The sequence below is a fragment of the Zonotrichia leucophrys genome, chromosome 1A (genome assembly GCF_028769735.1).
Source record: "Zonotrichia leucophrys gambelii isolate GWCS_2022_RI chromosome 1A, RI_Zleu_2.0, whole genome shotgun sequence".
Taxonomy (NCBI): domain Eukaryota; kingdom Metazoa; phylum Chordata; class Aves; order Passeriformes; family Passerellidae; genus Zonotrichia; species Zonotrichia leucophrys.
This window is the reverse complement of record NC_088170.1, coordinates 65,422,748-65,436,593: the sequence shown is the minus strand read 5'-3', so window position 1 is coordinate 65,436,593 and position 13,846 is coordinate 65,422,748. Positions and strand designations below refer to the sequence as shown.

The 13,846-nt window shown below is 46.3% G+C and overlaps 1 protein-coding gene across 7 annotated transcripts in view; it reads right to left on the bottom strand.

The window, feature by feature from the left end:
- FRMD4A (FERM domain containing 4A) overlaps nt 1-13,846 on the bottom strand; it is a 370,654-nt gene that overhangs the window by 99,113 nt on the left and 257,695 nt on the right. For all 7 annotated transcript variants that reach the window (XM_064703006.1, XM_064703005.1, XM_064703007.1 and 4 more), the window contains one exon: nt 32-126. In XM_064703006.1, the coding sequence (XP_064559076.1) occupies nt 32-126 (95 nt within the window). The remainder of the gene's footprint in view (nt 1-31; nt 127-13,846) is intronic.

The window sequence follows — 13,846 nt, the reverse complement described above, 5'->3', positions numbered from 1 at the left end:
GCCTCTTAAGTCTGTGATTTCTCACACTTACGTTTCATCTGTGAATGCAATTCCAAAGTACTCCTTCTCCTTCAGGTTGAAATGAGATGCCACCAAGTCAAGCAGCTCCTTGGCCAAAAGCTTTGGCTGAAAAACAAAAATGAAAGAAAGTGATTAATGAGGAGAATTGGATAGAACTGCACTGTGCTTGAGGAGGAAAACACTATCCTTGAAACTACTGCACAGCTGTTGCTTTTATGTTCCCTCTGGTGTTCAAGCTAAATCTGCAAGGAACATTAGCTCCTTGAAATGAGCAGTAGTTTCCCTCCTAGGTAAATACTAAAAACCTGGCAATTCTGACCTATTCAGCACTTAATGTCTCTGCAGACAGATGATTTGCTGCCTGCCAGTGCTCGGATCTACCAGGACCAGCTCACTCCTGCCTCTCTGATAATTTTACTTGTTAAAGCTTTTTATCAAGGGACTTTGCAAACACAGTTCAGACACCCACTCTCTCACACACAGCACAGATATATGCTCATAACACTAAGAAAATACATAGTGCCAAAAGATAGGATGTGATGGGGCCAAATGAGAAGTAAATGACAGAACAAAATAGTTTCCCATTCACTATTGCTTGTCATACAGAGATAAGGATACATCCTCAAATTTAGACACTTGGATGGAAAGACAGGTAAGCAGCACACACTTTCAAAATACTCTTTGTAAGACAAAAAAAGCCAAGCCCAGAGAAGCGGAGGATGGTTCATTACTGCCTCTTCTGCAAAACCTTAATTGTCTTTTAACTCTAATGTGTTCTCCTGATTCTATGAATTCTCATCTGCTCTGCTGGGCTCTGGTTCTTCCAACCAGATTTCTGAAGCCTTGGCAATAGCACAGCTCTAGTCCTGTCTCTTATAGGAAACAGGGGTACAGAGGATCCAGATACTGCAGCCTTGTAATAGCCCCAGATGCCAGAGATGCAATTGTTTCAGCAGCACTGGCACAGCTGGGGTCAGAGATCCCAACAATATTCCCTGGTGACCACTTATAAGGATTTGGTCTACAAATCTCTGTGCTGCAAACCTCAGTGAAAATAAAACGGTCTGCAGGCTTGACTGCCCCAATGAGTCTGCCAAGCAGCTGAGTCAGTTACCCCAGACATGAACCTGTTGTTAAATGGAGGTGAAATTATAATGCTGTGGAGAAAATGGGTGGCAGGGACATCAGAACCCTGCTGTCCTAATCAACTGCTCTGTCCTATAAACACAAACACACCTATAGTAGAAAAAAAACTGATTTGTACCTAACTTTAGATTCATAAGACTCAGACTATCTGAAAATGTCCCTAAACTCAGCACTACCACAGTATCTGACACAGCTTGGACAAACTTACTTCTCTGTATATTTCCCTGGCATTCCTATGAGCATTACAGCATTTTCTACCCATCCTATGGGGACATCCAATGCATGGGGGGTTTCTAGGCCATTCCATCAAAGAAAGAAACAATAGCTGTGCCTAAATGCAGTCCTGGCTTAAGGCTGCCTCTGAATGAATGTGAGAGAAGCTGCTGTGTAGGAGGAACAGCCTGGCAGATAAAAAATAGGTAGGATGCAACCAGCTTAGTTTTAATTCCAAGTCAAATTTCTCAGACACAACCATTGGAGGCTCTACTATGACAACACTGTGACTGCATTGACCTTTACTCCTGAACAAGCTCCCAAATGGTGCTCAGAGACGAATGGAGCAGGCATGGGACCATGGTCAGGTCCCCTGTCCCCTTGAGTCCATTCAAAGACCCAAGCAAGAGCACACCAGCTACACCAGACTCACTGGGGGCTCCTCAGGTACTTCCCTCCTGGAATTGTGCTGGGTGGGATGGACATTTGCAGCATCTCTGTCTCCTGCAAGATGAACTTCTTTTTGTCAGAGCATTCTAAGGACAAGCTACAGTTTGACTTATGATATACACAAATATTGTGATGAAGAGGATGGCAAGACTGCCAGGTGAATTCAGAGATACACAGGCTCAGTGCAGGTAGTTACTGGGGGCACTGGGTGAGTTTTTAGCTTAACGACAGACAAACAACCACAAACTTTTAAAGGAGAGAGAGGAAGATGGGTTTGTTTCCTGCTGTCACTGTACAGTTTGAAACCTTGCTTTTCCCTTTGCCCAAGGTCCCCGCTCCTTTCTCTTCAGTGTGGCCCAAATTCTCTCTGCACCAGAAAGCGATTTCTTCACAGCCAAGGGCTACAAGAGGAGGGGTGGGAATGCATGGCAGGACTGACTCCATGGCCAAGGCTGTGATGGGGACAGTTGATGGAGGTGAATCCCCATGCTGGAGTGTCTTGCAGGCTGGGAGCTGTGTGGCTGTCACTGCCTGGTGCCCAGTGCTCTGTGTGACTCAGTTATTTGACAAACGAGCAATTGTGCTGCCAAGCAAGGGAGTGAGCCCACAGTGAGCCATCAGTCAGCCTGGCTGGGTGTCCCACCTGAGAGAGCAGGGTGGGAAAGAGTGGTGAAACATCATGCCTCAAACACAGCAGAGTTTTCCCAACCCTGGGTTAAGCACATGGAAGTTACAGGTTGAGCTTTTGCAAGAACAGAGCAATAAACAGTTGATGTGTAAGAGGCTGCCCATGGACATGGGGAAGGTGTGGGTCCCTCTGCTGCAGTCAGACAACACTGCCACAAGGGACACTGGACAAGGGAAAAAGTCCCTTCTGCTCTTCAGTCACATCATAGAGAAGTGATGCTCAATGTCCCTTGCCCCATGTACTGATGAACCAAGAGAGGAGCAGCACCCATAACCACCTGCTTTCACCCACCCATCCCAGGATGGGTATTTGCAACACCCTGCTGCCTATTTCTGCTGAGTGAGACCAGGCTGAAAAAGCCAAGAGCGTTGGTCAGCATGGTGTGACAGCTTTCCCATGCCTAGTGCGCAGAGGTGGATGCTCTTCTCCCAGCACAGCCCCCTGAGGCTCAGCAGGAGCACGATTTCCAGCAGCCTTGCAGGGGGGCCTCTTCCAAAGCCTGTGGTAGCAGATAAGGCAGGATAACCCTTTGCCTTGCAAGATAAGGGAAAAGAACAATAGATGCAGACCCAGCACTGGAGTGGTGCCAGGTTAGTTTCTGGGCCAGAATCCCTGAAGAGGCTTATGGCAGTGAAGTTAAGCCCTGCTAGTCCCCTCCAAGATTACTTTCCACTCTCCCCTTAAGCTCTGCAAGGTTATTGTCCTTTGCAGTGGAATGACTTGGGTGTCCTACCAACACAGACAGGCAATCTGAGTGTTTGGAGGGGAGGAAGGTGTCTTCTCCAGGTAGCAAAGGCTCCTTGAAACAAACCTGAGGCAGGGCAAGGCAGCCTGGCAGAAGCTGAGCCTGTCCTGCTGTCTCAGGAGAGAGCCGCACGCACGCGGGATGTTCGCGGTTAATCTTCTTGCCATCCGCGATGGGAACGGCTGAGCAATGACCTCCTTTCATGTGAGCTGAGCAGACAAAGAGCTCATTAGCAATGCCTGTGGCAAGTTGTTTTAATTCATTATTAATTTCTGGACTTCATTTTCCAGAGGGAAAATTTTGCATTAATAAAACTTCCATCACAGACACATTGAAGGAGATGGGGACTGGTCTGTGAGAGCAGGGAAATCAATGGAAAGTGAGCTTGGGACCTTCTGGATTCAATACAATTGGATGGTCAGCAAGATGCACTCTGTGCATCCCACAGAAATAAATCAGGGTAACAGGTGGCATTCCAAGTAGAAGCTGAACCATGTCCTCAATGATGAAGAGCTACAGAGCTGGGCTGTGTTGCCCTGTGAGCTGCCCAAGCAGGTGTGGAGACCCCTCTGCATCTGCTGCTCCTCATCCCTTTCCTACCTACACCTTCCTGGCATCCTCCCTGTAAGCTGTATCACAAAAAGCAGCCTGTGGGGCTGTCACAGCTGCACTGGCTGGCCTGAACTTGGGCTGGGCAACACCAGGAGAAATCCTTCATCTGGGCTGGTGAGGGCTGAACATGCTTTGCTGGTGGGGTAGGCTGTCAGAGCACCATTACACAGCCAGGGAATCCCTTGCTGCTCCCTCCTGCAACAGGACCCTCTTTTCGGAAAGGCATGTAAAGAACAGTGTTCTGTAAATCAATTGCTTTTGTTACTAGAGAAATCAGCAGGGACCCAGTTGTAGTCCCAGCACACTGGAGCTGTGGCCCTGGGGAAGAAGAGTCTGCTCCTGGTAAGTTCTTACTTCTGACAGGAGGAAAGGCTGAGGGACCCACACTCCTGTATACCCGAGTCTCTGGCACAGACACTGGCCATTTATTAGCCAAACCCTGCCCCTGAGGCTTCTCTGCATGGCAGTAACCTGAGTGCTCTCCCAGCTCTGGATCCATTCTTGTACTCTCCAAATCAGCCTGGAACAAGTTACATTTTGCAGCCTGGACTTCCTGGACTTGCAAACATGACATTTTCTATAAAACTTAGTACATCAGGATGCACCTGCTAGGTATGATGGCACCAAACCTTGACCAGGGGATCCCTGATATAGCAGAGCAGACAACTCTGCTGCGAAGTCAAGCCTGACTTCAGAGCACTCTGAGGTTTCTTCTTTCCCTCTTGGACAGCAGAGATGGACTCATTAGGGGCTGCCTCCTTATTAGTAGAATGACCCAGACATCCTTCCCTGCTCCCTGGGCCTTGCCAGAGAGGCTTGTCTGAAATGATAATGCTGTGCATCCACAGAGCCTCAGCAGAGAGGAGCACAGTGAGCACATGGCTGGGGCTCTTTGCAACGCTGCAGGCTTGAAGCAGTGAACTCATTCCCTCCCTGCCCTCCAAACCAGCTGAATTTTGTTCAAATAATGACTTAGAGGAAAGGGAGAGCTTTATTAGTGGTGTCAGGAGGTGGCAGGAGCTTTGGCTGAGCCTTGGTAGCAGCTCTGTGACTTGAACTTGCCATGAAGAAAGATGATGAAAAAGCACCAAGGGCAGTGCAAGAAGGTCTATATGGGATCACACTTGGCTGACACTCCAAGGGATGTCTCCCTGCAATTCCCCATTGCTTAAAAGGCCCACTCCACACCCTAGACTACAGGCACGGCCTGTGCTAGCAAAAACTACACCAAGAAAATGTCAATGCATGCCATGTCCTAGCTCTGTCTGTATCTCCTTGCCTCTATTTAAAGGAGAACTCAGCACTGGCAAATTAACCACAGGGGATGAGTCTCTCCTCCATGCACTCCAGTTATCTCTGCACAGAGGCACTCTACAGGTGTCTTTTCCCAATTAGACACGATGGCAACTTCCCTGAACAACAGCAGAGCACAGAGAGCACTGAAGGCAAGTAGGGAGGAAAGGACAAGCCTGGCAGCTCCTTGGAAAGGGGAAGCTGCATGAGGACTGATGACTCAAACTGATTCAATGTGCAAATCCCAGAGTTTCATGGCTCTTTGATGTATTTATTGCATGAGTTCATATTAGCATGAGCTCATTCATATGGGCTGCTGTACCCACTGGGGGAACAGGGTGGGCTCTGCTCATGGGACACCTCCCAGTGCTGAAAAGAGGAAAAGGAGGATGTGAGATACAGGTGATGCAGAGCAAGACTTTGCTGCTCCAGGTGATAGGAAAACCCCATTTTGGTGCCTTCTAACATCAGCCACAGTCACTGCCACACAGGTTTAGTGATAATACTGACATGTTATGTGCTAGCCACAGGATGGGAGGAGGAGGATGAAGGCTTCTGGGGAGATGGATCTCTTACAGACTGGGAGAAACCTGACACCAAGCTGTAGGGAAGGGATGCCATCCATAGGGACCTGTACAAGCTTGAGGAGTGGGTCCATGGGAACCTCATGAGGTTCAACAGGGTCAAGTGCAACACACAGGGTCAGAGGAACCCCTGGTATCTGGTATTCCCCAGAGACAGGCTGGGGAATGAAGAGATTGAAAGCAGCTTTGTGGGCAGGGGTACTGGTGGATGAAGAGCTGGGCATAATTCTGCACGTGCAGCCCAGAAAGCCAAACGTGTCCTGTGCTGCAGCACAAGAAGCATGGCCAGCAGGTTGAGGGAGGTGATTCTTCCCCTCTACTCTGCTCTGGTGAGACCCCACTTGGAGTGCTGCATCCACTTCTGAAGCCCTTAGCACAGTAAAGACATGGACCTGTTGGAGTGGGTCCAGAGGAGGATCACAAAGATGATCAGAGGGATGCAGGAGATCCCATCAGAGGGATGGAGCTCCTCTCTGTCTGACTGAGGCAGAATGGGCTGTTTCTGCCATTGTGGAAACTACAGCAGAAACACAAGCATTCCAGTATTAAATACTCAATATAATTAAAAGACAATGTTACTGGGATTTGAGCAGAGCAAGGAACTCTGGAATCATGCGTTCCCCCAGTGGAAAGACAGACTGCCCACTTTTGGCAGAGAAGCATGTTTCTCTAAGACAGCTTCCCATTAAGCTTAGAAATGAGTGAGTTATAGAGAGAGATTATCTATCCACAGTCCAGCAGTGCCATGAATAAAAAACAGATGACATGGTATTAGCAGCTGCTGGTATGTCCCTAGAAACTCAGGCACACACAAAGTATATTTCATTGTTTTATTAACTGTCAAACAAGCTTGTCTGTTCCCCCTCCCCCTTGTCATAGTTTCTCCCTAATTCTCTGCAGCAGAAGGTTTCTGGGTAATGTATATTTCCAACATATGGACAGACACGTGCCACCCAAATCCATCCAGCACAGACCCATGTTGAGCTGTGGGAACCAGGTACCCAACTCACACCATCAATACTTCACTCATTAAGGTTAAAAACACTGCCACTATCCACTGTCTCCTTGCTGGAGGGACTTACAGTGCAAAATAGCACAAGAATGCAGAGATGAGACACTGCTAAGCCAAGTGCTGCAATGCTCAGCACTGATTTTGTGCTATAACCCAGCTGTGGCCAGGAACAGGCCCCAGGACTCAAACCACTGGTATTTAGCTGTGAGCAGGTTTGGTTTCTGCAGGATGGACTGTGAAGTGTAGCTCAAACCAGCCTCTTAAGTCCTGTTGACTTGGTAAAATTTTGCTCAACATTCAAAGGCTGAATGTTTGAAAAGCGTACTTTTGGTGGCTTGGGTTGGGGAATGTGTGCGGTGTGGCCAGTCCATCAGCAGGAGAGGTGAGGTGGAAAAGGAACAGTTTGCATGAATGCAGAGCAATTCCTCCCCTGGCTGTGCCCTGGCAGTCCTACCAGGCAGGGAACAGGGCTGCTCCTTGGGTCTGCTGGAGCCCTGGGCAGTGCAATCAGGAGGAAATGAAAGTGCCAAATGCTGCCTCATGCACAATTCTTCCCCTCCACCGACTATTAGCATTTGCTAATGAAGCAAACTCCAGGCCCTCCCCATGAATTAGATCATCAGCTAAAACCAGCCACAAGCCTATGGTCCAACAGCACAGAGATAAGGGGCAGTAAAGAAGCCCAGACAGGCCCTGTGTGTCCTGACTGTTCCTCTGGGCATTGGTACTCACTGGCAGCAGCCTTATCTGCTGAAAGCCAGCAAATGCTCCATCCTCACCGTGTGCAGAGCATTGCCCCATGACAGCAATGGACTGTAACTCCTTCCCTCCCCTGCTTCCCTCATACACAGAACACATAATTCTTTCATGCAGGGGCCACTGAACTGTCCCTCACTTGCAATCCTCCTCTTGTCAAACTGGGTCTGCCAACAGCTTTATCATCCTCTTGTTTAACTCATTTCATGCATTTCCAAGAAAAGAAAAACCCAAAGTCACTCCATATAATGTTGTGTGAATACCCAGTAAGGTCCTTTTTGGTAATTATGTCATCTGAATACAGGGTAATAATATTGTACAAAACTGCTCAGGCTAAAGGCTTGGGGCTTTAGGGGCTGCAATTCCCCTTCTGGGATAGATCCTCTATTCCTCAACTCCACATTATTATGTCAATTTATGGAGTGCACATAATCAAAGCAGGCTGAGATGTAGTTGGGTGAAAAATTATTCATTGAAATGCAAAATGCCTGGAGAGGGAGAGCCTTATTTTTTATCATGGAACAGCTGAACTCTGTCAGTGTTGGGGACTGGCAGCAGGAGCACTGCTCGTGCTGGCACGGGCAGCACCTCCTTCCCAGAGTTAGATGTTGGCTCTAAAAATCTCTTTTCTTCATTTACATAAGCAAATGAGACAACTTGCCTCCAGCAGCCACCTCGGGAGTGTGGAGGGTGGTGACAGAGTGCCAGTGACGTTTTTTCTTGGAAAGTCAACACCCTCAAGTTGTGGGAATTAAGATTTATTAGGGTCAGAGAGAAATAGACAAAAAAAACCTCTCAAGTTTTCTAAAAAAATCTGTTTGGTAAAAGGATTAGAAACACCCTACTGACAAGTTGCCTCAGAAATATTCACAGATAGCTGCATTTGTGGGTTCAGCTGATACCTGACATGCCATCTCTTATGTCAGAAGGCATTGCTGATTCTCTCTAATTCCCCCATATATTAGCAATGGGAATCTGCTTAAATAACTTTGCAGTCACAGAAAGCAAAAAGCATGAGCTGGCCAAGTCTGCATGGCAAATTCATGTCAAAACCAAAATGAGAAGCAGTTGTTGGGATGAAAAAGACACTTTTGGGTCTCTAGCATCCCTCCTCCCTTGCTTGTCTGATGCAGAGGCAGCTGCACTCTTCCCCCATTCAGAAGGGGTCTGTGTCAATGCCCAGTGACCCCATTCCTCTCTGTTGCCATCTGTGTGATCCCACAACTCCAGCAGAGTTTTCAGGTGACTGCACCCAAAGAGGCCAGCCAGCTGCAGCTGGTACTGGACAGGAAATCTGCTCCATGCTCAGATCTTTCTCCCATCCACAACAAAAGCCTCAGCACTTCCCTCTTCCCTCCCTCAGCCCTCTGCCCACTCCATCCCTTCTCTGTCTCCACTGGGAACAGCTAATTCCCCACATATAGTAAAGAAAGAGCCTGGCCTGGATGTGCTGAGGATGGCAGAAGGAAAACCCCAGGTTTGGGCTGGCCCTGGCTCTGATCATACACTTTTTGTCCATAGATCTGAAGTGCAAGGAGATTTGGTGCCTTAGTGCACTACATCTCACATGAGAATCTGGCTCTGTCTCCTGCAGGGCTGGGGATAGGAAAGGATGCTGTGCCTGGCATTCAAACTGGTGTCCTGGTCTGCCCTGACTACATGGGGTGCCAGCAGGAGCAGCACACTGTAAAGGATTTCTTTCTGGGATCCCTTAAGAGTTTGCATCTCTGGGCTGTGCAGTCTGGATGTGAAGGCTTGATGCACATCCCCTTCATGGAGTCTCTGTGCCAGGTCCTGTGTCCCCCAGTGCCCCTCCTGTGTGCCAGAGTGCTGATCAGTGCATGCACAAGCAGTCCTTTCTTCACAGCATTTCCAGAGGAAAGGGGTCAAAATCCTCACATATCCCCCTGGGATATTTTTCTGAGGATGAGAAACATCACACAGGGTAACCTCCTGTGAGGACTCAAGCCTTGAACTGTGGCCAGGAGCAGGAACTGAGTGAGATGATCTGGCCAACCACAGGAGCAAAACTGGATTGGAAGGGAAAGCAGAATTCTTTTTTGGAGGGATTTGATGGAAAGTGTGGAATTCCTTATGCTGACTGATGTAAAAATGGCTTTTGTAGCACTGCCAAAGTCACTGCCAGCTCATCTAATCAGCATGAAAACATCACTGAAGCAAGTTAAAAAGTTGCCCCAAGTCAATTTGCACATGCAACTTTTATTTTTATTTAAACTTTCTAGATTTGACTTTTGGATTATTGTAAGAAACAGATCCTTCTTCTATTATCTTTGTGTTTCTCCCAAATTCTAACACAACATCAAATCTGGTTTGACCTTTACAAGACATTCCTGAAGACAGGCTTGGCTGGCTGCTTGCTTCACTATGTGCTTACTCCAGCAAATACTGTGTTTGCAGGAGGTGCTCTTAACTCCATGAGAAGTTTTATGGTAACATCAGGAGCTGCATGCTGTGGGTTAATACAGTTTTAATGAAAATACATCCCAAATTTGACAGGTTTGATTGATTTTTTTTAAACTTTCAGGGAATTTAGAGCAAACTTATGAAGCACTAACTCAGAAGGACTAGTGCAAAGAAAAGGTGCTCACTTATGTGGACCCAAACAAGGAACTTTCAAGTAAATGCAGTTCCTTTAAAGTAGAAGAAAAGCCATTCCCATCTATGATGATCAGATTCATGAGCCCTTTAAATCATCCTCAATGTCTTGAACCTATTAGTGATCCATTTGGTAGCTTCCCATCTCCTCATGCATGAAGCATCTACAAGACTGATATGTATAAATGAGAAAAATATGGATGGTAAATCAGCAGAGCAGGAGAATACCCCCACACAGGAGGACTTTGCACTGGCTTATGGCCATCACTTTCATACAAGCAGTGGAGTGAAGCATTTGTGCTTTACACAAACCATGACTTTCAAGACCATTGTGGTTTGAGCTTCTCCCACTCCACCTGATCTGCTGGTCACTGGGACTGGGTGTTTGGCACTGGGATCTCCATGGTTTACCAGCACTGGCTGTATCAGCACTGGTTACCTGAATAAGGCCACAGCAAATCATGCTCCCACAGCCTCAAAGCAGCCTGGGTAACCAGGCAACACTTTCTTCTTTCCCTCATCCTTGCAAAGAGTCAGAAAAGTCTCATTTTTCAACACAAAGGCATTTAACCTGTGGAAGATGCTCCTGCAACAGAGATGGATTTCATTGTCATTATCTGCAATCAGTTTAAGCAAGCAATGATATTATTGAGGCTAAACATATCTCATGGTTTTGTCACAGATCTGGGGGCTCAGCTTTTTCACCTTCCTTTGCACATAAAGTGCAGCAGTGACAGATACAGAGGCCAGATTAGATGGAGCTCTCCAACTGGAGATTGATGCTAAATTAATACAAACTGAAGCAGCTCAAGATGCTAATTGCACATGCTGGGGAGTTAAGAGGGTTTGTGTGCAGGGCTTTGGTTCAAACCCTTGTCTTAATGCAAAGAAAAAAAGACACAGATATGGCATTCTGTGCAGCACTCTGGGTTGGAAGTGAGGTGGCCTACTTTAGGAAAGTATGTGACAAATTTATTCAGATAATCAGCATTGTAAATATTTGGCTTAAAGTATTTTGGGTCTTCATGAGTATTTGCCTTTCAGTTTCTGGAGATGTGTATAATTTTGATGTCACTATAGAACATGAAACAACATGAGTGCACACACCGCTGCTCTTGAGGTGAAGAAAAAGGGAAATTTATTTTCTGACTCCAACATTTATAGATTTCCAAAACTGAAGGATTGGAGGGTGAAAGTGCCACCTCTCCCATGACACTGGACAAACCAACAGTCCATCAAATTTCTCCTCCTCCATAAAAGAATGCAAAACAGTAAGTTATTTACAGAAAGTGTGTGAGAAAGTTCGTTACAAGAATGTAAACATCAGAAGGCTTAGAAAATCTCAAAAAATCAGGGCGACATTTTGAAACAGGGTAGTCAACTGCTGCAAGAAAGTCAATTGTGTTTTAAATCATCTGACTGTATCACATGTGGCAAATCAAACTTTGAACATGAAGCCAGCTTCAGAGGCAGCTTTCTGGGCAGGAATCCATTTCACACTCAGCTGACAATGGGGCTTGATAAGCACTCAGCCAGTGTGAATAACCAGGTGCCTTCTATATATATTTCGATTTGGTGGTGTCTGTTAAAGTTTTATATCACTGAGAGATTGTTGGTATTCTTTTAAAGCATTAAACCTACCTTGACAAGGTCAACAACAATTTCTACAGAGGTCAGCATTTTTATTTTGAAATATTTGATCATAATTCTATCAAACATTAAAGAAAGAGTTTGGCTAGGGCACATAATGAAATTGGACAGCTCACACAATCCATTTATCTTTTCGACTGTAAACCTCTGAAGCGCTCTAGTTCATCCAGTTTCAAATCAACTGTAGAAATGTCCATCTCCCTTCATGCAGCCTACAGAAATTGGTGCTTGGAAATGCTCTTGATCTGTTATTGCTGATGTGGAAAAGGAAAAATAATTTCCCAAGACATACTAGCTTAGCTGCATTCTTATGTTCTGTTTGCTTTTTAAAAATCTCTCCTGAATGAGGATGTTTATTTCCATCCTCTCTCAAAGCCACTTCTTCATTGCTGAAAATATTTAGTAAGTTAAGTGAATGCTTATTTTTGTAGAACATTTTCTAAACACATTAAAATCATTTATTTAAGAACTCCTCTGTTAGCAAATCTAACGTTAATAAAAGTAAATAAAGGAAATAATAGTGCTAGGTCAGATGCCTAGGATTAAGTCATCCTGGTTTATTTTACACACCAATTGTGAGTGCAGGGAAATGAATTAAACTTAACAAGATCTACATCCTCATGTGCTGAGACTAGGGAAGGAGAATGCCTGCAGAAGCATAGTGGGTACATGGGCTGCCTTCATCTTCTCTGTCTGTACTCAGGGATGCAGTCAAAAGAGCTGGCTCCACCAGCAGATTCTCCATGCATCCAGCAATGTTGGATTTCTCTCCCCTAAGGAACTTGTGAGTTGAAGCATATTGGTCTTCCTGGATATTCTCATCAGTTTAATTATCTGTGCTATATTAAGAACATACCACAATGTTTTGAAGCTTCTGGCTTAACACACTCAAATGTAAATCACTCTCTGAAAATTCTACACATCAGACAGACAGTTCTTCCCCTGGGAAGGTCAGGAGGGAGAGGTTGAACTTCACTTGCCAGATGTTGGTTACATTGCTCATTGCCTGATGGCAAAGCTCAGATGTTATGGGGAGTCAAGTGGTCAGGGTAAGAGAGAAATGGGATGGCCAAGGAAGCTGCTTTAACCTTGGAGTCAAGTAAAATTGAGCTGCATTGTGTAGGTGCAGCTCCCAAGGCACAGGAAATCAGTGCTGCCCCACTCACTCCTCACGGGTAGTCTGGCTTCCTGTGCCTGAGTGTGGTCCCCAGGTTCACCAGAGTGGTGGCTGGAGCTGGCCCCTGTCTCAGCTGGGCCATGGGGCAGGGTCTGATACACCTTGTCCTGTAGGACAGAGGGTGCCTCCACTCTGGGTGAGCTTTGGGTTTGCTTCTTGAGTCAGCAGAAGATGCAAGATATAACCAAGAATTAGGTTTGTGACAGAACTGTGGTTATTTCAGAGGGAATGAAAAAACCAACAATTTTCATCTGCAGAAGCACAGAAACTCACCCTGCCTCCAACACCTCTGCAGTCTTCCCTACTGTGTCTGTACATTCAGAGCCTATACCCAACTTCAGTGTGTGTCCCTAAGAAGCAAAGTTTTCCATGTCCAGCACACCTTGGGACACAGCAAGGAAGTTGCCTGGATCCTCTGGTCTGGTCCCCAGGGCAGTCAGTCACAGCAGCCACCACATCCAGCCGATGTCAGTGGCAGAAGCACAGGGGGAGGACACTTCAAAGAGCAGATCAAGGTTTAATGGGGAAACCTTGGGCACAAGCAAGGTCCATCTCCACTTCTAGATGGATCATCCTGGTGCACATCAGGGCAGTCAGGAGCCTAAATGTGTCCTAGCAGTCCCCCCCTCCTCACAGCTCTGTTATAATGCCTTGTAGGCAATCCTGAAGGTGAATGGGAAAGGAACAAGGATGCTGGGCTTCTTTTCCTGACTCCAGGCTCACCAATGTTACAGTGCAACTCCCACAAGTAAAGGAGGAGGCAATGGAGAAAAATGATTATTGGCCACAATTCAAAAGAAAAGAAAGCAAAATGATACTTGCTCACCATAGGAATTACTGGGAGAATAAAAAAGGCTTATTTCCCCTGGTATTTGTAAAAAGA